Source organism: Apium graveolens, chromosome 10 (assembly GCF_009905375.1).
Source record: "Apium graveolens cultivar Ventura chromosome 10, ASM990537v1, whole genome shotgun sequence".
In the NCBI taxonomy this organism is placed as follows: Eukaryota; Viridiplantae; Streptophyta; class Magnoliopsida; order Apiales; family Apiaceae; genus Apium; species Apium graveolens.
The window spans coordinates 203,899,903-203,925,093 of record NC_133656.1 but is presented as its reverse complement, the minus strand read 5'-3'; the positions used below and the strand labels follow the sequence as shown (position 1 = coordinate 203,925,093).

At 40.3% G+C, this 25,191-nt stretch overlaps 2 protein-coding genes across 2 annotated transcripts; both read left to right on the top strand.

Annotated features, from left to right (window-relative positions):
* Positions 1-470: 470 nt before the first annotated feature.
* On the top strand, positions 471-6,126 carry LOC141689746 (autophagy-related protein 18a-like). The gene is made up of 4 exons (XM_074494121.1): positions 471-1,402; positions 2,285-2,492; positions 5,504-5,630; positions 5,875-6,126. Exons 1-4 carry the CDS (start codon positions 605-607, stop codon positions 5,963-5,965), a joined length of 1,224 nt encoding a protein of 407 aa, XP_074350222.1. The 5' UTR covers positions 471-604; the 3' UTR covers positions 5,966-6,126.
* A 5,263-nt stretch (positions 6,127-11,389) lies between these two features.
* On the top strand, positions 11,390-12,283 carry LOC141691688 (uncharacterized). The gene has a single exon (XM_074496450.1). The coding sequence runs from the start codon at positions 11,390-11,392 to the stop codon at positions 12,281-12,283; it is 894 nt and encodes a 297-aa protein (XP_074352551.1).
* The last annotated feature ends 12,908 nt before the right edge of the window (positions 12,284-25,191 follow it).

The window sequence follows — 25,191 nt, the reverse complement described above, 5'->3', positions numbered from 1 at the left end:
GTCCTAAACGAATCCAATTCAGACAACTTAATGATAAACTTGGATGAAATTTTAAAGAACCAAATAATGTTCCATAATTTTATTAAACAAAATTTCTTATCCGAATTCGAGTATGATTATGAACCAAATCGAACACAAAAGGTTTGTAAACATAATGAATCAAACACGAATAAATATAAGTATTCGTGAATAATATATTGTACACATATTTTTCTAAAAGGTAAATTCTAACTTTATTTAATATAAAAAATTGGAGATAACTATTAATTAATTAAAATATTTTTCCCAACACAACATTTATTTAAATAATATTAAAATATAATTTATGGGTAATATATATTGATCATTAAAAATTTAAATTTAAAACTCAATAGATTTACTGCAGTTAGTTTAAAAAGGAAATAACCTTCAACATAAGAACATCAATATCAATATCAATATCATCATTATATTAACGTCCACCTACCATATTCTCTTCCCCAAGGGCAAAACAGTCAATATAACAAGCACCACCAAAACACTCATCCCCTCTCCGCCCTCTCTCTCAATCTCTCCCAAATCCCCCCCTTTCTCTCTCTCCCTCCCTCTCTCAAATCTCTCCCATATGACTACTCTCTCCCCGTCTCCCTGGCCCAACCAACCCGACATCACCGATTCCCCTCTTAACCCTCCTCCCCCAATTCCAAACCCTAACCCTAATTCAACTCCCCCAACAGACGTCGTCGACACTCCAAACCCTAATTCCACCAATTCCGATCAAATTCCACCTCCAAATCTCCTCCACGTCACCTTCAACCAAGACTACGGCTGTTTCTCAAGCGGGACAGACCGCGGCTTCCGTATTTACAATTGCGACCCATTTCGCGAGCTTTTTCGACGCGATTTCGATACCGGAGGCGGTATAGGTATCGTAGAAATGCTATTCCGGTGTAATATTCTCGCGTTAGTCGGTGGAGGTACTGATCCTCAGTATCCAGTTAATAAAGTGATGATTTGGGATGATCATCAAAGTCGATGTATCGGAGAGTTAACATTTAGGTCTGAAGTACGTGGCGTGAGATTACGAAGAGATAGTATTGTGGTGGTTCTTGAGAAGAAGGTTTTGGTGTACAATTTCGCGGATTTGAAGTTGTTACATCAGGTTGAGACTTTCGAGAATCCAAAAGGGTTGTGTGAGGTTTCACAAGGGAGTGGTTCGTTTGTGATGGTATGTTTTGGGTTACGGAAAGGGGAGGTGAGGGTGGAGCATTATGTGACGAAAAGGACTAAGTTTATTTTGGCTCATGATTCGAGGATTGCGTGTTTGAAGCTTTCGCAGGACGGGGTGTTGTTAGCTACTGCTAGTACTAAAGGGACGTTGGTGCGGATTTTTAATACTTATGATGGGACTTTGTTGCAGGAGGTGAGTTGTAGAGTTTTGTTCAGTCTAGTTTATGCCGGGCTAGTTTGTGTAGGATGTGAATGTTATTTGTTTAGTTGGGTGGTTTGAATTGAATGAACTCGGAATATGCTAGTTTAATAGCTGTGAATACTTTAGGAATTAGGATGCTGAGCAGCAGGTAGAAGTTTGAAAAAGCCGAAGCTCTTAACAGAGAAGGTTGTTAAGAATTGAGATAAATCAGGCAGAAGTTGATATAGTTTAAGTATAGTGATTACTGAATCTCCTGTATAATGGAATGGAATTGAGGAAAATATATTGGAATATAAGTATAGATAAATGGCAAGAATTTGTTGGTGAGAATAATATTAAAACTTTTCTACTGGATGTAAAAAGTTAGACTACAAAAATAATTTGGATTAAATTGTAGAAAAAAAATTGGGCGATTCTCAATGTTAATTTACTAATAATTTTTTTATATATTCGAGACCCTGAGCCGTTGTACTGTTATAATATCCAGGGTTGTTATTATTATTTATGTCGGAGGAAAGTAATTTAGTGGCCATTCATGGACTATGTCATAAGTTTGATTTCTGCAGATATTTATATGGTATTTTAACTTTTAGGATCACTAGTCTTTATTTTTGAAGGTATCAGTAGATCAGGTCTTTTACTATTCTTAATTTAATTAGGAGTTTTGCAAAATTTGGTTATGTAGCCTTGAATGTGTGTATGTTTCATTGTCTCATCTGGTTAGGAAGGAGTGCGTATAGTAGGTACTCAGAGATATTAGATCTTCTGATCAAATGGTTATAGTTTGCATTTTTAAGCTATTTTCAGTTTTAAACTGCATTTTTAAACATTCAATAGTACACGTAGTTTTATTTAGTGGTTAATTAACAACAGGTGAGGAGGGGAGTAGACAGAGCAGAGATATATAGTTTGGCATTCTCCTCAACTGCACAATGGCTGGCAGTTTCAAGTGACAAGGGCACTGTACATGTCTTCAGCTTGAAAACACATTCACAAAATGAAGGGACTGATAATTTAGACAACAATTCCAATCCCAAACTTGCCGTTACCTCGCCGGGCTCGCCTTTATCTTTCATTAAAGGTTTGACGTCTTCTTAAAATTTGGTGTGCTTATACTTGTTTTGCCTTTTATGTAATCCTATATTAGTTTCTTTCTTAGTTGCAGTTTGCCATTTTAACACATTGCTTTACCTAATAAATGTCCTTACTCCTTAATTCATAATTTTTTAAAGTCACCAGAAATTTGCCTCCGTAGCAGTTCTCTGTATTTTTTCTTGTTGTAAGCATCATCTAATAGTATCTGAAGCTATGAACTGAATTTTCCGTGGTGGAGACCGAAGCTAGTTACAAGTCTACAACCTTTCTTAATAATGTTGGATCGTGAAGCTGGTAACAGTTCTGCAATTTTATTAGCTTTTGGTCAAAAACTAGATATATTAAGAATGTTGTGGAAGTTAAAGGTGCAAAGGGTTCACGTAATTTGTTTTTCATCAGAGAATACATGCTAGTATTAAGATGGTATAAAAGAGAGGAGACGTCAGTCACAATAAAAATGATCTAATTCGATTGGTTGGGAATCTTCATTTCATCTATGTGTGTTAACAGACAACCGGCATGTACTTGACTGATATACTAAAAGACACAGTGGGGATGTCACTATTGGATGAAGTGTTTTTAACCCGACGTAAATTAAGTGATCTAAGAAGTCAGGAGAACAGAAGGGGACCTGATTAGTTCTCTATAGTTTTTTCACCAGTTCATATAGCCGCTTAGGTAGAAAGGAAGTTGTATTTAGAGGGTTTTAGGTTCTAGTAGGTAATCTGGTCTACTAGTACATATTATTTAGTTCCAAGCTAATAGACAATTTCGAACCCTCACGGTACCAATATTAAAATTAAGTTTGGGGAATGCATTAGTATTGATTACAGATTTATTAATCAGAACATGACTAATGATTTGTTGTACATTTTAAAGCATCTGTCTGTATTACTCCAATTTAAAAGGAACGGAATGGACGGAATGGAATGAAAAATAAAAATTTACAAAGAAAAATAGACCGGTGGGACTGTGGGAGGTAAAGATTTAGGTTGTGCTGTGAGAATGTAAAGTTAATTACATTGTAAATGTAAGTGGGGCCTTATTATAAGCCAAGCCACTCACGAGTTGACTTGAGTTTTCTTTTCATGCATACAAATTCGTCTGGGCTTGAATCTGTAAGTGATCCAAGCTTGAACATGTTTTATTAATTGTGTTAAGTTTGGGTGTATTTGTTGGGTTTGGAATTTTTTGACTAGCTGATTTCAAAGAAACTGTTAGACTGGATAATGATTACGTAGGTTGGCTGAGTTTTGACCTCGACCTTACCTGAAACTCTTAAAGAAGCTCAAGTTTGTTTGGGCCCATTGCAGGTTGAGTATCAAAACTATGTCTTGACCTGTGCAGGTTTAGCCATGTAAAAATTGTTTTTAAAATTTTAGGCCGGCTTGAGCTGCAGTGTGCGAAGAACTTGTTTGATATTTCTTTTGTATACCCAACTGCTGTTTTTCCAGCTAAAACAACTTCCCACTGTGGCTTTTCTTACGCAAAAGCTTCAAACTTACTCTCCTTACAGTCTGAGAACATGTTGGAAGAACAAAGCTTCATAATAAATGTCCGACATAATTTAATTTATTTTGGATGAAACCAATCTGAACCATTAAACTTAATATTAAGTACCCCTTAAATACAACATAAAAGCTATATTATCTATCTACCAAACACTTATCATTTTTCCTCCACTTTTTTCGTAGCACTTTCACCACAACAGGACTCCAAATAAACCCTTTGTAGCTGGATGAAGGAACAAGTATCCAGTTATAAATTGGTTGTTATATGCCTTAGTTTGAAATGGTAATTGAATGGACGGTTTAATGAAAGGTAGGCATAAATGTTAATAAGTAGTTCAAATTGCAACCTGTACTCTTCTCGGTTCTTTCCTTACAACAGATTGTCAAGCCCAAGTCCTTCGTATAGAATTCAGGTCGACTTGAGTTCCCTATCTAGCCAGACTGATTCGATCTCGAAGTCGAAAACGAGTTCCATTCAAGTTTGAGCCAGTTGGTTAAACTAAACCCCCTATTCCTTCCAGCCAAACAGGGTTGGTTGTGCCTTATCTACGTACTGTTATTTTTAAGTGCCTAGCTTTGTTGACATTTTGGTACACTGACAACATTATAGAAGTAGCTGGAAGTGGAAGAATCGGAATTAAATGCACAGCTGAGAGTAATCTCATATATGTATTTAGATGACTGTACGACAATGCTTCACGAATTTAGTTGACCTACCTCCTGTGGACTGATAGATGTCCACACATTCTCTTCTGGTTTATGTGCTGCGTGCCTACGCCACTTCATTATTGGTGTTAGATTGCTATTTAATTTTTATTGTAACTACTGTTGATGGCTGCTTTGATGATGCACTATGCTTACAATATCCAATGAAGTTGGGGAGACCATTTCTGCTATATAAGTGGGTAGTTAGTTTGTTGGTTAAGTTATATAGTTAATTAAAATCAATTATTTTATCCGAATACAATTGCCTTACTTTCATTCGTAAGTTCTGCTCAAGTCACGACTGGCTTATAGCTTAGGTGTAAGAGATACAGTTTAGGTTAAATTATTATTATATACTTTGTATATTTTTTTGATGTAAGATGATGTTTTAATTGTTTTCCGTAGTATTCTGTAATAATAATGTTAAACAGCTATATTTTACCCAGAATGAGATGTAAGTTATAAAATTTTGGCTTCTTTCGAACCAGAATTAGTTTAGGTTAAATATAATTATGGCGGTGAACTCTTTATCTGAAATCATTCCGGATTTATGAAATTATGAGTCAATTAGTTGATAATGTCGGTTTGAAATTTCTGCCTTGCTATCTCATTTAAAATCTTTAAACCCCTTATTCTATCTCCTGTTCCTTTATTTACTGGCATTTCTAAGACCTATAATGCATTTTATTATGGTATTAGATATGTAAGTAAATTGTGACCCGGCATGTCCCTTCAACGTGTCTCCATCAAGTTCATGTCTGATTAATGTTTAATTTGATAGGGGTATTGCCCAAGTACTTCAACTCAGAGTGGTCAGTGGCTCAATATCGATTGATTGAGGGATCCCAGTACATTGTTGCATTTGGTCACCAGAAGAATACGGTTGTTATTCTTGGCTTGGATGGAAGGTGAGTCCATCACTCTATGCCTAAATTTTATGAATCTGGTATTAGCGTAGAACATATCCCCGCTAATGCTATTCCTCAAACGGGCCTTTACAAGTGCGAGTATATATTATGTACACGGTACACTGATTATTTTTTGAAAGTTCTCTCACCCTCTACAGTTATATGTAGATTAAATCAACCATCTTTTAGTTTTGTACTCCCTGCTAGTAGCAAATCCTTTTACAATTGATAAAAATTTCTGCAGTTTCTACCGCTGCAAGTTTGATCCAGCAACTAGTGGAGAGATGACTCAATTGGAATATCATAACTTTTTGAAGCCCGAAGAAGCTTTCTGAAGGATTCCTATTATGTTTGTATTTTGTTGCTGCAAGATAATAGACGACAATAGATAATAATTTTATCTATGAATTTGCTGTAAATTGCTGTAAATAGTTCCTGTATATGTAAGATTGTAAGTTACCTGTTGTAATCAGAAAAAAATAAATAATAATTATAACGAGCAGGTGTAAGAAGTTTATGTTGTTGCATTGGTCAGTCATCAAAATTAGAAATTGAATATTGTAATTAATAAGATCTCGATTTGATCGTGAGATCACTCACATTTTCATAGAGTATCGATGTCTTAATATTGAGTAGGATAACATTTCAAACATCTAGGTCCAAATATTTAGTCAAACTTATATAAATGTAAAATCATTAGTTATAATTAATATTTTATTATTTATCCAACTATTATAGCCAAGAATTATGGGAGATGCTCCAAGAGGAGATTAGTGACAAGAAGTGTTGTTTCAGTGAATGAGCAGTGACCTGTGTTTGGAAGAATTGGGCTTGGGCTAGTTCAAAATAAAATTCTTCTGCGCCGACTTACTTCAAAAATTAAAATTATACAGGGCCGAACTCCCGAAAGGTCTCAGCAGACGGATAGCCCCGACTGCAAACTTCCAATTCAGAATTTTCGAAAATAATATCGCTAACTCCCAAAAACAAAACAATGAGCAATACTACGTGCCCCGTTTAAAAAATATTTCCAAATAATAGGTGTCATTATTTTATTTGTATGACTTATATTGATGTATCAGGAGTTCATTTCGTTAACGAGGAAATAATAAATAGGCAATGTTACAACTCCCCATTTGGGAATGCTTTTTCAAGGACCGAGTATTCGGTCGGTTCGGTCCAAATCGAATAGACCGAAAAAATGAATAGTCATTTTTTTTTTACCAAATCAGACCGAAGTTATATTCCGGACCGGATCGAAATAATTCGGTTCGGTCCAATTTTAAACCGAACAGACCGATTTTTTTTCAAAAAGAAAATTACATTAAAAATTAAACCACAAATTATAAAATGTAAAATATAATTAAAATAATGTGATATGTAGAGTTTTAATAGTGTATTAATACAATTACAAATTAAGAATTAGGATTATAATTTTTAAGATATATTTAAAATGTATATAATATGAAATTATATTATTTATGATTTGGTATATTCGGTCAAGACCGAAATATTTTTTAAAAAACCGAACTGAACTGAATTTTATCTCGGTCTCTTCGGTCCGAACCAAATAGATCAAATATTTGAAAAAGGGACCGAACCGAATTAACACGGTTCGGTTCAATTTTTCGATTTTGATTTCAGTTATACTCAGTCCTAACCATTTCTCATAAACAATTAAGGAAAGTGTTGGGCAAATAAAAGTATATGAAGGTTAATTTAAGTATAAATAAAATTGTTTTGCTAGTAGAAATTCCGAATACAAACATAAATATAAATGTAAATATGCGAGAGTATTTTTAGTTGTGTGAATTGCCAAAAATAAATAATACAAATGATAAGCTTCAATCAACTTAATAATTAAGGGTCGTTTGATTGAATATGTGATATCGAGTTGAAATCAGTAATCGGGTTAGAGTGTTATAATTATCAGGTATCATATATGATATTACGTGTTTGGTTGAGTACTGCAATTAATATTTTTAATTTAAAATATATAAAGTCAATAATTTTATTTTATTAAATTTTTTATTTTTACTATTATTTTAATAGTATTAAAAACTCTCGTTACGATGTTGTGGAGTAAGATTTTGCATGTATACATAGATATCTAATTTCAAGATGCATGGTGAGGACACTTGAAACACTTTTCTAGTATCTGGAGCTTTGGATCCCAAATTATTGCATAAGGTGTTGGGGAAGACCGCCAAAACATCACACTTGTTGGTGTTCAATCAGGAGGATGCTCTCAGAATTTATATATGCCCAAATTCGAACAACGTCAAAGATATAAACAATATCTAAAAGATGCTGCTGAGATGCAAGCTTATTACAATTATTCGCAACTAGAGGTGGCCAGACGGGCGGTTCAAACCGGCCGAACTCGCCCCGGCTCGCCAACAAAACCGTATAAATTCAATCCGTCGCGGGGCGACTTAAACTCGGCACGACCCGGGAATAGTAACGAGGCGAGTACGGGTTGAATATTTGTTAACCGCAGACCGGCACGGCACGACTCGCATCACCGGCACGGCACGACAACTCGTAGACCCGCCTGTACAGCACGGCACGCCAGCCCGTGTGAACCGCCTACCCGCGTGAACTTTCTGAACATGTAACATGCATATACTATCTGTATCTGGTTTTAATAGTTAAGTGATTATAACTTATGTTAATGTGTTGGTTCTTGTAATTGTTTGTATTTGCTACGACAAAAACGTGGTCGACTCCCTCCAAATTATGGCAACAACGCCACTAATTACATCTAAAATTTAACTCATTTTATCAACTAATTTATTTTTGAGATGAATATTTAATATAATTTTGGAAAAAAATTAAATCAAGATAATTATCGATATAGTTGTTAGTTGTTTACAGTTTAATTGTTATAATATTATAACTAAAATAATTGCAACTTGCACAAATAGATGATAAACAAGCTGCTTGATTTTTGTAATATATTATAACTAAATGAATATTATAAGCCTTCTTGCACAAACAGATTGATGAACAAGCCTTCTTGTTTGATTCTGCAACTCGTCCCAACCCGTGTCGCCCCGCAAACCGCCGACTCGCCCCGCCAACCGCAGACACGCACCGTTTATAGCCTTAAATTCTTGCAGTTCTGTCTTACATCTACCTAACCCGTGTAGCTCGTATAAACCGCGAGTTGCATGCGACTTCAACTTCCCTGACTCGGCACGAACCCGGCACGAATTGTACGGTTAAACGTGCCGTCTACGAGTCCTGAGTGAGGAGACTCGGCCCGCCAAAAACCCGGCACGGCACGTCCGGCACACTCGTTTGGCCACCACTATTCGCAACAAGCTTATTACAAAGATTTTTACAATGGTGGCTATGGGCCTATGGCTATGGAGGTCGCAATTATGGCTACAACTATGGGAATGATTATGTAAGAAACTGTTATGCCAAAAAAATTGGTATAAATAATATTCAGATCAAGATTGATAAAATAGGTAAAATTGAAGCAGAAACGCCTGGGAGAAGATAAGAATGTCTTTCCATGAAAGAAAAGAAGGCGCACCCTTTGCGTAATGAGGACGCGCCCCATTGACTGAATAGTTGATTGATAGTTGTGGTTGGCCATATCTTAAAGGCGCGCCCTCAAGCATAGTGAGGAGGCGCGCCCAATTGTTGAAGAAAGGATGAGGAATTCCTATGGCGAGCCTTAGGGTGCGCCCTAAGTGAGAGATATGGCTTGGATGAGACTTCAACAGGATTACTTGGATGGGTTCTGTGGAGGATTCAAGGAATATGGAGATTATTATTACTAAATTATTTGATGCAGGTACTCTATTGAATAACTCCTTCTTGTAGCACATCTACAGGAAAGGCGGTGTCCGTGGTCAGATACCTCCAGGGGTATGCCTGGACTGTAGGCCTCCTCCTGTAGTCAATGGGTGTCCTCATTGGGGATGTGGGGTGAAATCTGGTGTGTGCTTTGGGAGCTCTGTCTCTGTAGTCAACGGGTGTCCTCGTTGGGAGACTTTGAAGTATCCTGCACTCTGCACCGAAAATCTTGGGATCACTTGTCCTGCAATCTGGTGGGGGCTCCTTATCGGGGGACAAGGATGCGTCCAACATTTGGGGTGAACCACGGCTATACCTGCGTCCGTGGACTAGAGAAACAGCTGGTAGCGGAGGGTTATCCTTGGCTAGGGAGATGCCTTATCCGTGAAGTCTCGAAGCCGCGGACGAGCTTTGGGCCTTTGTGGTTGGGCCTCATCGGCGGACATTCCTAAAGCTAGTAGAAGACGGTTTCCAGTGGGTTTCCTACTGGGTCTCGGGATAAGAAATCTAAGCCCATTAGGTTTCTTGTTCCAAGAACTACGTGGGCTTGATCCCCTATAAATAGGGGTACGTAGGCAAATTGTAAGGGGTCAGAAGTGAGAGCGCAAAGGAGCCACCACTAACCCTAAGCAATCTCAGCCCCCAATAATCACCATCACCAAACACTGTTCATCTTTTCCGACGAATACTGTTCATCGGATCCACCGATTACTGTTCACATTTCCAACGGAGAACCGCCATCACAGATCTTGTTTCCGGCTGCGAACCTCAAACTTTGTTGCTCCCAAATTCCTCCGTCAACAAATTGGCGCTATAAGGAGGGGTAATCAAGATCTGCATCTAGGAGGAAGGATGTCTCAATATCGTGATGGAAGTTTTTATGATGGAAGTTCTGAGGAAGATTCTGATCACGGCTATGAACATGAACCCTACGTTCCACCAATGACTGATCGTCCCACTCCGGACGTTGGGGGACAGCCGCCTGTGCTCATGAGCAACGCCGACTTGTTGGAACAACTGTATCGCATGGGCGATGCTTTGAATGGTTTCGATTCAAGGTTGAGCACCGTGGAGCGACGCAAGACCAGGAGGGGCCTTCGCCGCAGCCGTGCAACTCATGCACCTGAAAAAACACCTATGACTGATAAGGACGCCTCAGCCGGCCACGGCCGCAGTGGAGGAGGGCGTGTGCCGATAACCCCGCGGCGCCTAGACTATTCCAATGACACGTCCCCAATCATCGAGCTAGTGGAGGAAGATGTTGATGGTCGAGAAATCCTGCGGGCGGATAACCAGGGGGCCACCCATCCGCACCGGTCTGGACGTAGTCTTGAGGAACGCCGACAGGCGGAGTCAATGCCGGAGAATCAACAACGGGGTTTCGCGGCTTTGAAAGATCGCTTGGGGATCCGCCTGGACGATGATGATTTAAGAATGTTGCTGCTTGAATGGAAAAAAGAAGCTGATCGTGGAGATGTGAAGCCCCATGATACAACGCGTGTGCCCCTGAATTCCCAGGAAAATTGGGAGTTGCACCGCGATCATGAGAGAGCTCCTCCCCGCAGATCGCTGGATCGATATGATCGTGGGTATGGAAGCGATCGTTGGAGAAGGCTTCAATGGAGGGGAAGAGGTGGAGGCCGAGGTAGGTATTTAGATGGATACCGTCGCGACAATTACCGTGGCCACATTGATTCGCGCTGGCATAATCGAGCAGGCAACGATAACTATGCGGAACATAATGATCACAGAGATGTGGAAAACTATGATCGCGGGACGGCTCGAGGCCGTGGTCGGGGTCAAGGAGAATATCAGGGGGAGATCAAGGTCGGAACCCCGAAGTAATTGTGATACCCGAAGACGCCCAGAACACGAACCAGCAGCAAGCCCCTCTAGGGGGGAACCAAGTAGAGGTACCTCCGCTGCAACCCCAAGGTCCGCAACCTCAGATGCAGACTATTCCGGGTGTGGGGACTTTCAATGTGGGAGATCTAAAAAGGCTGTTTAACCATCTGGAAGGCAGAGTGACGACCACAGTTGAAATCCCTTCCCCGTTCTCGGTGGCGGTGAGAGAGGCACAGTTGTCGGCCGGGTATCGCAACACTACTAGCGATCTCCGTTTCCACGGAAACTCTGATCCTGTGGAATTCCTGGGTCATTTTAATATAGAGATGGATGTGTACCAAGTCCCGGACTTGGCTCGATGCCGGCTCTTGGTGGCAACCTTTAAAGAAAGCGCCCAACAGTGGTTTCAAAAGCTCGGACCAGGAGTGATCACTTCCTGGGATCAGATGAAAACTCCGTTCTTGACCAAGTTCCAAGTTGCGGTAAGATATGCGCCCTCAGTCACAACCCTTTCCAATGTTAGGCAAAGGGAAAATGAAAGCTTGACGTCGTACTTCAAAAGGTTCAACGCTGAATCTACCAGCGTGAGGGGGGCATCAGACGAAGCCCTGAAAAGCTTTTTGATCGCAGGATTAAGGGTTAGTTCGGATTTTTGGAAGCACTTACAAGGAAAAGACCTAGCTACTCTAGCAGATATATTTGCTTTGGCAGAATCATTTAAAGCCATAGAACAATCTCTGGCAGAGGTACAACCGACTTTGCATGCAAGTCAGAGAAACAAAGCAAGGAAGAGAGATAGGTCTCCAAACCCAAGGTACAGAAGGGGTAGTCTGAGCCCAGACCGGGTGAATACCGCGAACACGAGGAGGGTATGGAGCCCTCCCTCAAACTATGACTACAGAACAAGCCGGTACACGCCTTTGGTCGCATCTATCGAGCATATCTTCGAGGTAAACAAAAACAAAGGGCTATTTAGAAAACCTGAAGCTTTATCATGATGGCAAAACAAAGACAAGAAAAAGTATTGTGAATACCATTAATCATCTGGACATAACACGCATGAGTGTCGACATTTAAAAGATGAGATCGAAGCGCTTATCAAAGAAGGATACCTTGGCGAATGGGTAGTCAAGAAAGTAAGGAAGCACAAGGATGACAGAGCAAAGGAAGAAGAAAGGTGAGCCTCACGGGGGTCGAACAATGATACTCTGGAGGAAAATAAATTTGTCAGGGATGGCAGCATCCGAACAATCTACGGGGGAGATCCCGGGATGGAATGCAGTAACCGAGCCTTGGAAAAATATGCTAGGGAAGCTCGGTTCAGACCTCTCACGGACATTCATAGGGTGGAAACTAGACCGCCCAAAGTATTTAAGGGCGAGTCCATGGATATTACCTTCAGAGAAGCAGATGCCCGATGGGTGCATCACCCCCACAATGATGCGCTGGTTATTTCCATCCAGATCGGAACCAAAATCGTCCATAGGGCCTTTGTGGATAATGAAAGCTCGGTAAATATCCTCTACTACAGCACCTTTAAGAAGATGGGGCTACCTGATCAGGATATGTCGGGGGAAGATTCGTGGGTCTATGGCTTTTCCGGCGCGGGAGTTAGAGTCATGGGATCGATTCGGCTGCCATGTACTTTGGGGGAAAGCCCGTTGTTGGTAACAAAGATGCTCGAGTTTAAGGTCCTGAATCAGGAATCGTCCCATAATGTGTTGTTGGGATGACCTTTTCTGCGGGAAATGAGGGTTATTACTTCAATCCGCCACCTGACCATCAAGTTTCCAACGCCAAATGGGGTGGGGAGTATAAAGGGCTCTCAGTATGACTCTTGGGAATGCTACAGGCAAGCTATGAGAGGCTTCAGAAAAGACTCCCACGCCGAAGATACATCAGACGATGATCGAGAAAAGAGCATTGAGCAACCGATCGAGGAAATCCGAGTCCATTATTATGTCGAGCAAGAAGATGAGCGTCCCTCTGGGCTGGCCCCAACAACGTTGTTCTTGGAAGATACAATCAGAATTGAGATGTTGGAAGAAGAGGAGGCCTCAAAAACCATAGTCCAAGCAGACCTCAATGGGGAACGGTTAGAAGGAAGATTCGACATCTTGCAAAGCCTCGAACAGGATGAGCATAAGGTAGATGCCCTTCGTCCTAAAGGAGAGCCCTTGCCCGCAAAACATATCAAGGAAGTTGATTCCCCTGCGATACAGGGCGCGCCTTCTAAAGAAGTCGATGCTCTTCCTAAAGGGGATGCGCCTTCTCTACAGGACAATGAAAACCATGATTCGCCCGACCTGGATCCCCGGATACCAATGCCAATGGAGAAGATGGGGCCAGCAGAAGATACAATTGAAATCCCTGTCGATGAAAAAGATCCAAGTAAAGTTTTAAGAATAGGATATCAGTTGGCACCAAGGTTGAAGGAGGGTCTCTCGATATTTCTCTTAGCGAACCTTGACGTATTTGCATGGAACCATTCTGAATGGTAGGGATTGACCCAGAGGTAATGTGCCACCGTTTGAATATCGATCCCAAACATAAAGGGGTTCGACAAAAGCGTAGGGCCGTAAGCGGAGAGAGAGCTATAGCCTTAGCAGAGGAAGTAGATAGGCTCCTGGACGTCGGACTAATTCGGGAATCCTTCTACCTGGAGTGGCTAGCAAACCCGGTGTTGGTAAAAAAGCCCAACGGTAAATGGAGAACATGTGTGGATTTCACCGATCTGAATAAAGCGTGTCAAAAGGATAGTTTTCCCTTACCAAGAATTGATCAGTTGGTCGACACCACGACAGGACATGTCTTGCTCAGCTTCATGGATGCATACTCCGGGTATAATCAAATTCTCATGTATGGGCCCGACCAGGAGCATACCTCTTTTATTACTGATAGGGGACTCTATTGCTATATTGGAATGTCATTTGGTCTGATCAACGCCGGTACCACTTATCAAAGATTGGTAAACAAAATGTACAAGAGGCAGATTGGAAAGACGATGGAAGTGTATGTGGATGATATGTTCGTAAAGTCTAGGAAGGCAGAAGATCACATCGCCGACTTAGCTGAGATGTTCCATATTCTGAGAAAGTATAAGATGAAGCTAAACCCTCAGAAGTGTGTATTCGGTGTGGAATCAGGGAAATCCTTGGGATTCATGGTCATTCACCGGGGAATTGAGGCCAACCCGGCAAAAATCAAGGCTCTGTTGGACATAAAATCTCCCACCAGCGTCAAACAAGTACAGAGCCTGACAGGAAGGATTGCGGCCCTAAATCGATTTGTCTCAAAGTCATCAGATAGGTGCAAGGAATTCTTCAAGGTAGTCAAAGGAATGGGGAAGGATTTTGTGTGGACCCCTGAGTGTGAAGAGGATTTTCTGAAAATCAAAGAGCGGTTGAGAAATCCTCCAATGTTGGCCAAGCCGGAAGATGAAGAAACATTGATTCTTTACTTGGCGGTATCTGAATACCCTGTCAGCGCGGTGTTGATGAAGGAAGAAGCAAGCCACCAGTGGCTCGTATACTATTTGAGCAAAAGGTTGCTAGATGCGGAAACCAGGTATACCAACATGGAAAAACTTGTGTACACTCTTATTCTTGCGGCACGAAAGTTAAGACCATACTTTTAGGCTCACCGAATAGAAGTTCGCACCGCATATCCGCTTCGGCATATTCTACACAAAACCGAATCATCGGGTAGAATGTTAAAATGGGTTGTAGAACTAGGACAATTTGATATGGAGTAATGTCCTCACACGACAATCAAGGGACATGCACTGGCTAATTTCATACTTGAGTTTAATTCTGAAGTTGATGACAAGGCCATAGTATTGGCAGAACCTTCCTCGCAAGGAAATTCGCATGATGGTAAAATGGAGGAACTCCCACACCCTTGGTGGATATTACATGTCGATGGGGCCGTGAACAATAATAGATCAGGTGCCGGGATTGTCTTGGTCACTCCGGAGGGGCACCGCTTGATGAGTGTTATCCATTTCAAGTTTTATGTCACTAACAATGATGCTGAGTACGAAGCTTTGATCAACGGTCTGAAATTAGCTCTGAAGGCGGGGGCCGTGAATCTGATAGTTCGGAGTGACTCCGAATTAGTTGTGAACCAGGTCAACGGAGGTTTCCAGGCCCGGGACCGCGGACGGAGTTATATATGAGATGTGCGCAACGCCTATTAGAAAGATCTGAAAATGCCAGGCTAGAAAGCATTCCGCGAGAAGAAAATAGTAATGCAGATGCTTTGGCCAAGATGGGGTCACAGATGGACAGCGTCTAACTTGGACAAATCCCTTCGGAATCTAGGAAATCCCGAGTATTCCAGAGGTATAGGTATTTCAGACGCAAGAAATACCGCGAGAAAATTGGATGACCCCCGTTCATAACTATATTCAAATATGAGCTATACCAGAAGACAAACTACAGGCTCGACACCTTTGGTACCAGGCTGCAAACAATGTTGAATATGACGGGATATTATACAAGAGAGGATTTAATCAGCCACTGTTGCGTTGTGTGGATATAGAAGAGGGAAATTATATTCTCAGAGAGGTGCACGAAGGGATTTGTGGCAATCGCTCGGGGGGTGGTTCGTTGGCATTAAAAGTACTCAGACAAGGATACTACTGGCCAACTATGAGAGAAGATGCCTTCAAGTTTGTCCGGGCTTGTGATCGTTGCCAGCGATTCACCAACTATTCCAACGCCCCGACATCTACCATTACCTCATTGGCAAGTCCTTGGCCTTTTGCCATGTAAGGAATCGATCTCATTGGAGAGTTTCCCAAAGCAAAAGGGAGTGTGAAATACGCCGTGGTGGCTGTGGACTACTTTACCAAATGGGCGGAGGCTATGCCTCTGGCCACGATCACAACAAAGAAGATAAGGGACTTTGTTTTCAATTCCATAGCATGCAGGTTCGGTATCCCCTACAAACTCATCTCGGATAATGGGAAGCAGTTTGATAGTAAAGAGTTAAGGAAGCTTTGTGAGGACTTGAACATCAAAAAGGACTTTGCTGCAGTTTATCATCCGCAAAGTAATGGTCAGACGAAGGCTATAAACAAAATCATAAAACATACCTTGAAGGCAAAGTTGGAAGAGAAAAAAGGAGATTGGCCAGAGGAGATGCCCATGGTCCTCTGGTCTTACAATACAACTCCCAGATCGACTACAGGAGAAACCCCATTTCTGCTGACTTATGGGTATAAGGCCATGGTTCCCTTAGAGGTAGGAGCTGAATCCCTCCGGAGAGACGTGTTTGTTGAGGAAGATGCAGAAGTTAACCAGAGGCTTCACTTGGATTTGTTAGATGAAGCCCGAACAAACTCTCAATTAAAGCTTGCTGCATATCAGCAGAGAATCGTAGGGTATTTTAATAAAAAGGTAAAATCCGTGCCGTTCAAGGTTGGGGAACTTGTGTTGCGAAAGGTTATGCCTAACACTAAGATAGCTCAGCACGGGGTGCTTGGAGCTAATTGGGAAGGACCGTACAAGGATAAAGCTATACTCTGGAAGGGAACCTATCGCTTGGAAGATCTGGATGGTAAACCTATTCCTCGAGCGTGGAATGCGAAATATTTACGGAAGTATTATCAATAGGGTGTGGCTGTGTCCCCCTCATTTTCATGCTTAATTCCTGTGTAATAGACTAGTAGCAAATAAATTCCTCCTAGCCTAGGGGGTAGTACAGTGACTGCGAACCTTAGAACTAGCAGAAGGAAGAAAATTTTCAAATAATTTCCCCATAGAGCATAGTAGCCATGGGACTGGTGTAATTTGTACACTAGAGCGCATTATCAATAAAAAAAAGAAGTTACTTCAAATTGTTTTATCTGCTTGGCATGAAATTTTTTTCATTTGAGGATAACCAGAGGCGCGCCCTATGTTAAGGCGCGCCCTATCAAATAATTGTTATTTCATAATCAAGATAACATAGTATGCATACATGAAAGGACGCGCCTAAAAAACTGACGACGAAGAAATAAAAGTATATGGCTAGTCAAATAAACTAAGGTAAAAGTCCTCCAGATTAAGGCACACCATTGGGATGGCACTTAAGTAAATTATCGCAAGGGAATCGCTGATAAGAAAAAGTACTTATTATTTGCAAAAGAAATAAGGCGCGCCCTCATGCTCCGGGAAAGGAGTCTATAGATCTCAATGACATGAAAACACACACAAATGTGCTAAATAAATATTCTATAAATGTCAAAGGGGGCGCCCTGTAGTGACATAAGTCATAACAAACTTATTAAAGATTTATAGAAACATGATATAAGGGCGCGCCGTCATGAAAGTATAAGTCTCATGTTTTTGGAAATATAAAATGGCCAAGAAAAAGTCGAAGTGCCTTAACAAATTTTTATGCATAATGAAAAAGATAAAATCATATTAAGCCATACGAAATGTCATAACGCAAAGGAAAAAGAGTAGCAAAAAATAAGTCATACAACTTTGTACAACATCAAAAGAGGGCTGGCTCCTCAGAAGTATTTGAAACTTAAGTACGAATGAAGGATAAACATAAATCAGGGCGTGCCCTGAGACTCGTCTGTTGGGGGAATGGTTTGAAGACGAACATTAGGATCAGCTTCAGGCGCGTCCTTAGAGGTTTCCTCTCTTGGCGCACCCTCATCTTCTTACCCTCAGCAGCGTGCTCTTTCTTGAATTTTATCATCTCAGCAACCGTTTCCTCCCCAAACTTCTCAAAAGTGTAATCAGGGACATTGGCCATAAAACCAATCCTGTAGAAGTGGAAACCACTGGAAAATGCTTCATCAGTCATTTCCCTCTTTTCATCAGGCCAACCCATTTTCTGTTGCTCCTCAAGATACTCAATCCTCAAGTTGGCTCCACCAAGTTCAGTGTGGAGAGAGCTAGCCTTTTTGTTGGCAATCTCCATCTGAGAAGTAAGATTGGCCACATCATCCTTGAGGGAAGAGATTTCAGAGTCCTTGGCTTTGATATCTTTGGCATGCAGAAAATTCTTGTCTTTAAGGGTGTTCTTCAAAATGTTATTGTCACCCTGCAGCCTATCGAGGCGCGCCATCTCTTCAAGAAGCTTTTCCACCACCCGGGTGGAGTGGACGAATAACTGGCAGGATGCTTTTATAGAACACGAGTGGCCTCTTCCAAGTCCATGGCTTGCCACTGTTCCACTTCTTCGTCTGAAATATGAAGTGAACCTATAGGGCCGAGGGAATTTAAAGCAGCAGATGAGCCCGAAGGCGCGCCTCCCTCTGTTCTATGCCTTTTAGGCGCGCCCTGTTTATGCGTGAGGTCAATTACGGGCCTTTTCAGGACATGAGTTGTTTGAGGAATAGGAGTTGGATTTGGGATGGATGCCTGTGCTGCAGGAGCATCTTTCTTTGGCTTAGACTTAGGTTTGTCACCAGGGCGCGCCCCGAAGGATTTGGGGATTCTTGGAGGAGCCATTTCTGCATAAAACATAGAACATGTTAATTAAATGTGACAATTAGGTGTGCTAAACAAATCAATAAATAAAGGCAATTGATAAAGATAACATTGATAAATATGTATAAAGTGTTACGCCTAGAGTGAAAGGGCGCGTCCTAAGGGGCGGAAAGATTAACAATATTAACAGGAATTTATATCTAGTTTGCTAATACAAAAGCTAACAGAAAGGAAGCTAGGACGTGCCAATTATAGAAAGGCGCGCCTTTAGACTTTGCAATGATTGAACCTGAAGGATCTTGGCCTTGAAAAGAGCTGTCTTCTACTTCATCTTCTTCTTCTTCAGCCTCTTCTTCACTATCTAGGACAATATCACGGGAAACAAGGGCACCTTTCCTAAATTTTACGTATTTACATTTCGTTCCTACTTGGTCAGAAAGAATTCCGACTCGCGTCAAATTGATCCGGGTGACTAAGTTCTTTAAGTTCCACTTGTCAGCAGCCACTCTGAGAAGGGCTTCAGCTAGTTTTTTGGGCTCGCCCTTAAGTGGTTTGGCCACTAGTCTGTCTGAAAAAAGTATAAGGATGTAAAAAAGGAAAAAGGAACATAGAAATAATGTAGGGAAAAGAGAAAGAAAGGGTGCGCCCTTACTTGGTGACTTGTTGAATCTTATCCTTAATCTGGGAATATCATACAAGTAAAAGAAGTTTTCCTTCCAGCCTTTTTCATGTCTGAGCTTGCCAAAGGAGAAACCTTTCTTATTATGCTGCTTGTCTACAACTAAGTAGTAGTACCCGTGGTCAGACTTTCTCAGATTAAAAAAATAAGTTAATTCAGCCATTGAAGGTTGAGGAAAATCCAGGTCCGGTTAGAGAATGAACAGGGCCAGAATAAATTTGTAACTATTGGGAGAGAGTTGGAGTGGAGCCACGTCATAGAGTTCTATAACTTCCCTAATATAGGGATGTAAGGGCGCGCCTAAACCCAAAGATACCAGCTTAGGGCTGGTTACCATTCTAGGGATTTTAAAGTTCCTCTCATAGTTGAAAATATGGGGACGCATCATGCTTAAAGGGCGCGCCCATATTCCTTCCATATCATAAAACTCCATGAGCCATTCTAGTTGCTCATCTGAACAGGGTGAGGACAGGCCCACGCAAAAAAGCTTTTCATGCTCCTTCCTAAAGCGTTTCTTCACTGCTTTATTGCATGGTTCAAATTCGTTCAAGTCAAAGACTAGTTCACTGTCAGAAACTTCCCAATAATGGAAGGGGATAGGAGAAGGTTCAGGAGAGGTGGAAAACTTGAAGGAGTCCTCATCAAAGAAATTTAGTTCATCGCGAAGGGGCGATATATTTCCTTCAGGCGCACCCTCAGAGATAGGAGAGGTAGGCGCACCCTGTGGTTCTTGTGGTGATAGGCTTGGAGAAGCAGCCCTATAAGAAACTTTGGAAGGCCTTGCATCTACATTAACGCCTCTTTCGACACCTCTATATCTGTCAGCATTCAAGCTCTCGAACCAGTCTTCATCGTCTAATTCTGTGTTAATAGGAGCTGGGGATCTTTCTTTTTGAATTAGTTTTTATTTCCCATGTCTACGAGACAAAGGAATGTTGTCTGTGGAAGAACTGTTTGAAGATTCCGCCATCAGGGTACCTCTTTTGGAATCTTGAAGAAGGTGCGCTACCCGGCTAAGAAATTCAGAAGTATGGTGGGCGTTTGGAGGTTGAGGGTCGAAGTAGGTGCTTGGAGCGAGTAGATTCCCAAATTGGTAAGGAAATCCTTGAATGGATGAAAAGGAGAAGACGCGCCCTCGTTTTCCAGCTGTCAAGAAAATTAAGAAAGATTGAAGGCGCGCCCAGTTCAGAAAGTAAGAAGAAGGAAAAATAAAGAGCAATGAAAGGTGTGCATTGAAAAGATATCATGCCCCAATAATATGGGTGGGCTTAAAAATATCCTATTGTAATAGAAGACGGGCCCTATCAGGAGGAGGCGTGCCATAAAAATCCTAGTCTAAGGGGATGTTTTTAACTAAAATAAGGTGCGCCCTGTTCAAGGACAAGGCGTATCCAAGGGTACATATCTAACTAAAGTTTGACTTCATTTTGGTGAGAGAAGCCTACGAGGGCGCGCCCTGAGCTGCTGGCAGAATCTAAAAACAAATATGGTGATGTGCAGGTTATAAGTGATGATTTTCTAAGGCATAAAGATACTAACGGTTGAAATTCCCAAAAACACAAATTTGAAATTGATTACCTGTGATTTAGGATCTAAATGAGTAAACACATATATATACATTTATATATACACAGATACATACAAGAACTTGTTCATTCGATAAATGGAAGATGAAAAGGTAACATGGCATGCAATGTGATTTACTCAACGGAATTCAAAAATTCAAGAAGTTTTTCATACCTTTTCGAATGGAGAAGGAGTTGACCGGAAAAGATTTGGAGAATGGTAACGGAGAAAGCTGATTCCGAGCAAAAGTTCGTCGCTGGAGTTGAAGCTTTTAGTAAGGAAAGAGAAAATGAAAAGAAAGGGGAAAGTAAAAGTGAAAATAAAAATGACTGATGGTGACCTGTATTTATAGGTAAAAAGGACAACTGTCAAATCTGTCGCGTCAATCACGATTCCCGAAGAATAAGGAAAACCGTTTCGAATCATTTCAAAATTTCAGGACGCACCCTCTTGAAGGCGCACCTCATAAGTTTAACAGCGGTTTGAAATTCAGAATGCACGAAAATAAGAATTTTATACAAGATCAAGCCCTGTTTAGGGCGCGCCCAGTAGGTAGTACCGGGGAGTTTGTTTATACAGATTTTATTAAAGATAAAGTGAAATTCCAATCCCATTTTTAATGACATATGAAATTTGGGGGTAGTTGTTATGCCCAAAAATTGGTATAAACAATATTCAGATCAAGATTGATAAAATAGGCAAAATCGAAGGAGAAATGCCTAAAATTTAGGAGCATATAAGAATGTCTTTCCATGAAAGGAAAGAAGGCGCGCCCTTTGCGTAATAAAGACACGCCCTATTGATTGAATAGTTGATTGACAGTTGTGGTTGACCATGTCTTAAAGGCGCGCCCTCAAGCATAGTGAGGAGGCACGCTCAAATCTTGAAGAAAGGATGAGGAATTCCTATGGTGAGCCTTAGGGCGCGCCCTAAGTGAGAGAGGTGGCTTGGATGGGACTTCAACAGGATTACTTGGATGGGTTCTGTGGAATATTCAAGGAATATGGAGATTATTATTACTAACTTATTTGATGCAGGTACTCTATTGAAGAACTTCTTCCTGTAGCACATCTACAGGAATGGCGGTGTCCGTGGTCAGAGACCTCCAGGGGTATGCCTGGACTGAAGGCCTCCTCTTGTAGTCAATGGGTGTCCTCATTGGGGATGTGGGGTGAAATCTGGTGTGTGCTTTGGGAGCTCTGTCTCTGTAGTCAACGGGTATCCTCGTTGGGAGACTTTGGAGTATCCTGCACTTTGCACCCAAAAGCTTGGGATCACTTGTCCTGCAATCAGGTAGGGGCTCCTTATCGGGGGACAAAGATGCGTCAAACATTTGGGGAGAACCACGGCTAAACCTGTGTCCGTGGACTATAGAAACGGCTGGTAGCAGAGGGTTATTCTTGGCCAGGGAGATGCCTTATCTGTGAAGTCTCGAAGCCGCAGATGAGACTTGGGCCTTTGTGGTTGGGCCTCATCGGCGGATATTCCTAAAGCTAGTAGAAGACGGTTTCCAGTGGGTTTTCTACTAGGTCTCGGGATAAGAAATCTAAACCCATTAGATTTCTTGTTCCCCAAGAACTACGTGGGCTTGATCCCCTATAAATAGGGGTACGTAGGCAAATTGTAAGGGGTCAGAAGCGAGAGCGCAAAGGAGCCACCACTAACCCTAAGCAATCTCAGCCCCCAATAATCACCATCACCAAACACTGTTCATCTTTTCCAACTAATACTGTTCATCGGATCCACCGATTACTGTTCACGTTTCCGGCGGAGAACCGCCATCACAGATCTTGTTTCCGGCTGCGAACCTCAAACTTTGTTGCTCCCAAATTCCACCGTCAACAGAAACTATGGTAATGCTCAATATCTTTATGGGTAGGTGATGCTATACGAAGAAAAAATCAGCTTTTAGTATGCCTTTTGTAATGTTTATGTCCTAGCCATTATATAGGAATTTCGAGACAATGGACTCTCTATATAATGACTTATTTCTGATGTTTATTGAGGGACAAGTAGTTTATTTGTGTAATTATAGCCTATTTATAATTGGTGTAAGGTTGTTAATGTGGTACGTTACTATGGTATGGTCGTCGGGTTTATATTGTCAAAATAAAAAAAATATGACCATGACTCTGCCTCAACCTCAGGTGATCAGGTCTCCCTAAGGCAAATAAACAAGTATAAAAGGAAGTTTAAAATTGTTATCATAATCATTTACAATGTCATAAATTACAAATAAAGATATAAAATATTATTTAATAAAAATATGACCACGACTCTGCCTCAACCTTAGGTGATCAGGTCTGTTAACAAGTATAAAATGAAATTTCAAATTGTTATCATAATCATTTACAATGTCATAATTTACAAATAGAGATATAAAATATTATTTAATAAATTACTAACAATAAAAATAGATATTTTTAGATACTCACTTTTAAGTAGTCTTTTTAATGAAATTAATTTCTACTATATAATTGTTCTATAGAAATTAATTTAACATGAGACCAAAATAAATTTATATAACCCCACAAAACAAATAATAAATGAATACTAATTAAACACACAACATATATATGTTTCCTTAGAAATATAAAAGTGGAAGTAAAAAATTTAAAAGTACTTTTACAATGTCATAATTTATAAATAAATTTAAAAGTATATTTACAATGTCATAATTTATAAATAAAGATATAACATGTTGTTTAATAAATTACAAAAAATAAAAATAGATATATCTAACTATTCACTTTTATACAAAATAAATAAACAGGACTTAACAAAAAAGGAGTTTTTATAATCAAATTAATTTCTACTATATCATTGTTCTAAAGATATTAATTTAACACAAGACCAAAATAAATCATATTATCTAAAAACATAAAAATTGAACCAAAAAATTATAAAAGTACATTTAGGAGACAAAAGTATAGTTTCTTTGAAAATAAAAAAAATGTGAAATAAAACTAATTATGTGTCTATATATTACTATAAAAGAAAGTTTCAAATTGTTATCATAATCATTTACAATTTCATAATTTACTAATAAAGATATAAAATATTATTTAATTAATTACTAAAAATAAAAATAGTTATTTCTAGATACTCACTTTTAATTAGTCTTTTTAATGAAATTAATTTCTACTATATAATTGTTCTAAAGATATTAATTTAACATAAGATCAAAATAAATTTATATAACCCCACAAAAAAATATAAATAATAACTTAATAATAACTAAACACACAACATATTTACAATTATCTCTCCGTAGTTTACGTGGGAGGTTGATTTTTCTCTCCAGTTCTATGTGAATTGTGAGAGGCTCTCTTGAGCATGGCTTCTATTGAAGAAATTAACGATCGAATGGCAGAGTTGGATATTGATACAGAGGAGAATGAAGAGTTGTGCTTTGATGTGGGAGGAGAGGAGGAATCGAATAAGTTTGATCTCTGCTTAGTGGGGAGGTTTTTAACAGAGAAGAACATTAATGTTAAAGCTATGAGATCCAAAATGGCGGATATATGGCGACCTGCTATGGGAGTGAACATTAAAGAATTGCGGATGGGATTGTTTATCTTTCAGTTTTATCATAAGGATGACATGCTGTGGGTTCAGAAAGGAGGTCCTTGGTCTTTTGATGGTGCTGTTCTGGTGATGAATTCGATAGCAGCTGGAGAGGATCCGTTGAAAGTCTCGTTGACAGAAGTTAATTTCTGGATTCAGATACATGATTTACCATCAGGATTTATGACAGAAGCGGTTGGAATGCAGCTGGGCAATTTTTTTGGTACGTTCTTGGAGTATGATCCTAAAAATGACTCAAGCATCTGGAGAGAATGTATGAGAATTAGGATCAAGGTGGATGTCAGAAAACCTTTGAAGCGCAAAAAGAAAATTAAGGGGAGGAGTGGATCTGAGTTCATTGTACAGTGCAAGTACGAAAGATTAGGGGATTTTTGTTTCAGTTGTGGCATGCTTTCACATACTGAAAGGTTCTGTCAAAGAAAGTTTGCATCCCAAGGTGGTGAGGTATCAAATGAGTGGGGTGCTTGGCTCAGGGCACCACCACGAAGGGCGGGGGGAAGCGGTGGCAGTAAGTGGTTACGGGAGGAGAACGATGTTGAATGGGCTAGCAGATATGGCAAGGATAACAGAATGCAGGATTTTTCGGAAATTCAAAATCGGGGTTTGGTGCAAGTGGGGGATCAAAGACGGATTTTTAGGG

Coding starts and splice junctions, on each gene's coding strand:
- LOC141689746 (XM_074494121.1), top strand. CDS start 605: ATGACTACTCTCTCCCCGTCTCCCTGGCCCAACCAACCCGACATCACC. Junction 2,493..5,503: donor GCCTTTATCTTTCATTAAAG/GTTTGACGTCTT, acceptor TTAATTTGATAG/GGGTATTGCCCAAGTACTTC. Junction 5,631..5,874: donor ATTCTTGGCTTGGATGGAAG/GTGAGTCCATCA, acceptor AAATTTCTGCAG/TTTCTACCGCTGCAAGTTTG.
- LOC141691688 (XM_074496450.1), top strand. CDS start 11,390: ATGCAGACTATTCCGGGTGTGGGGACTTTCAATGTGGGAGATCTAAAA.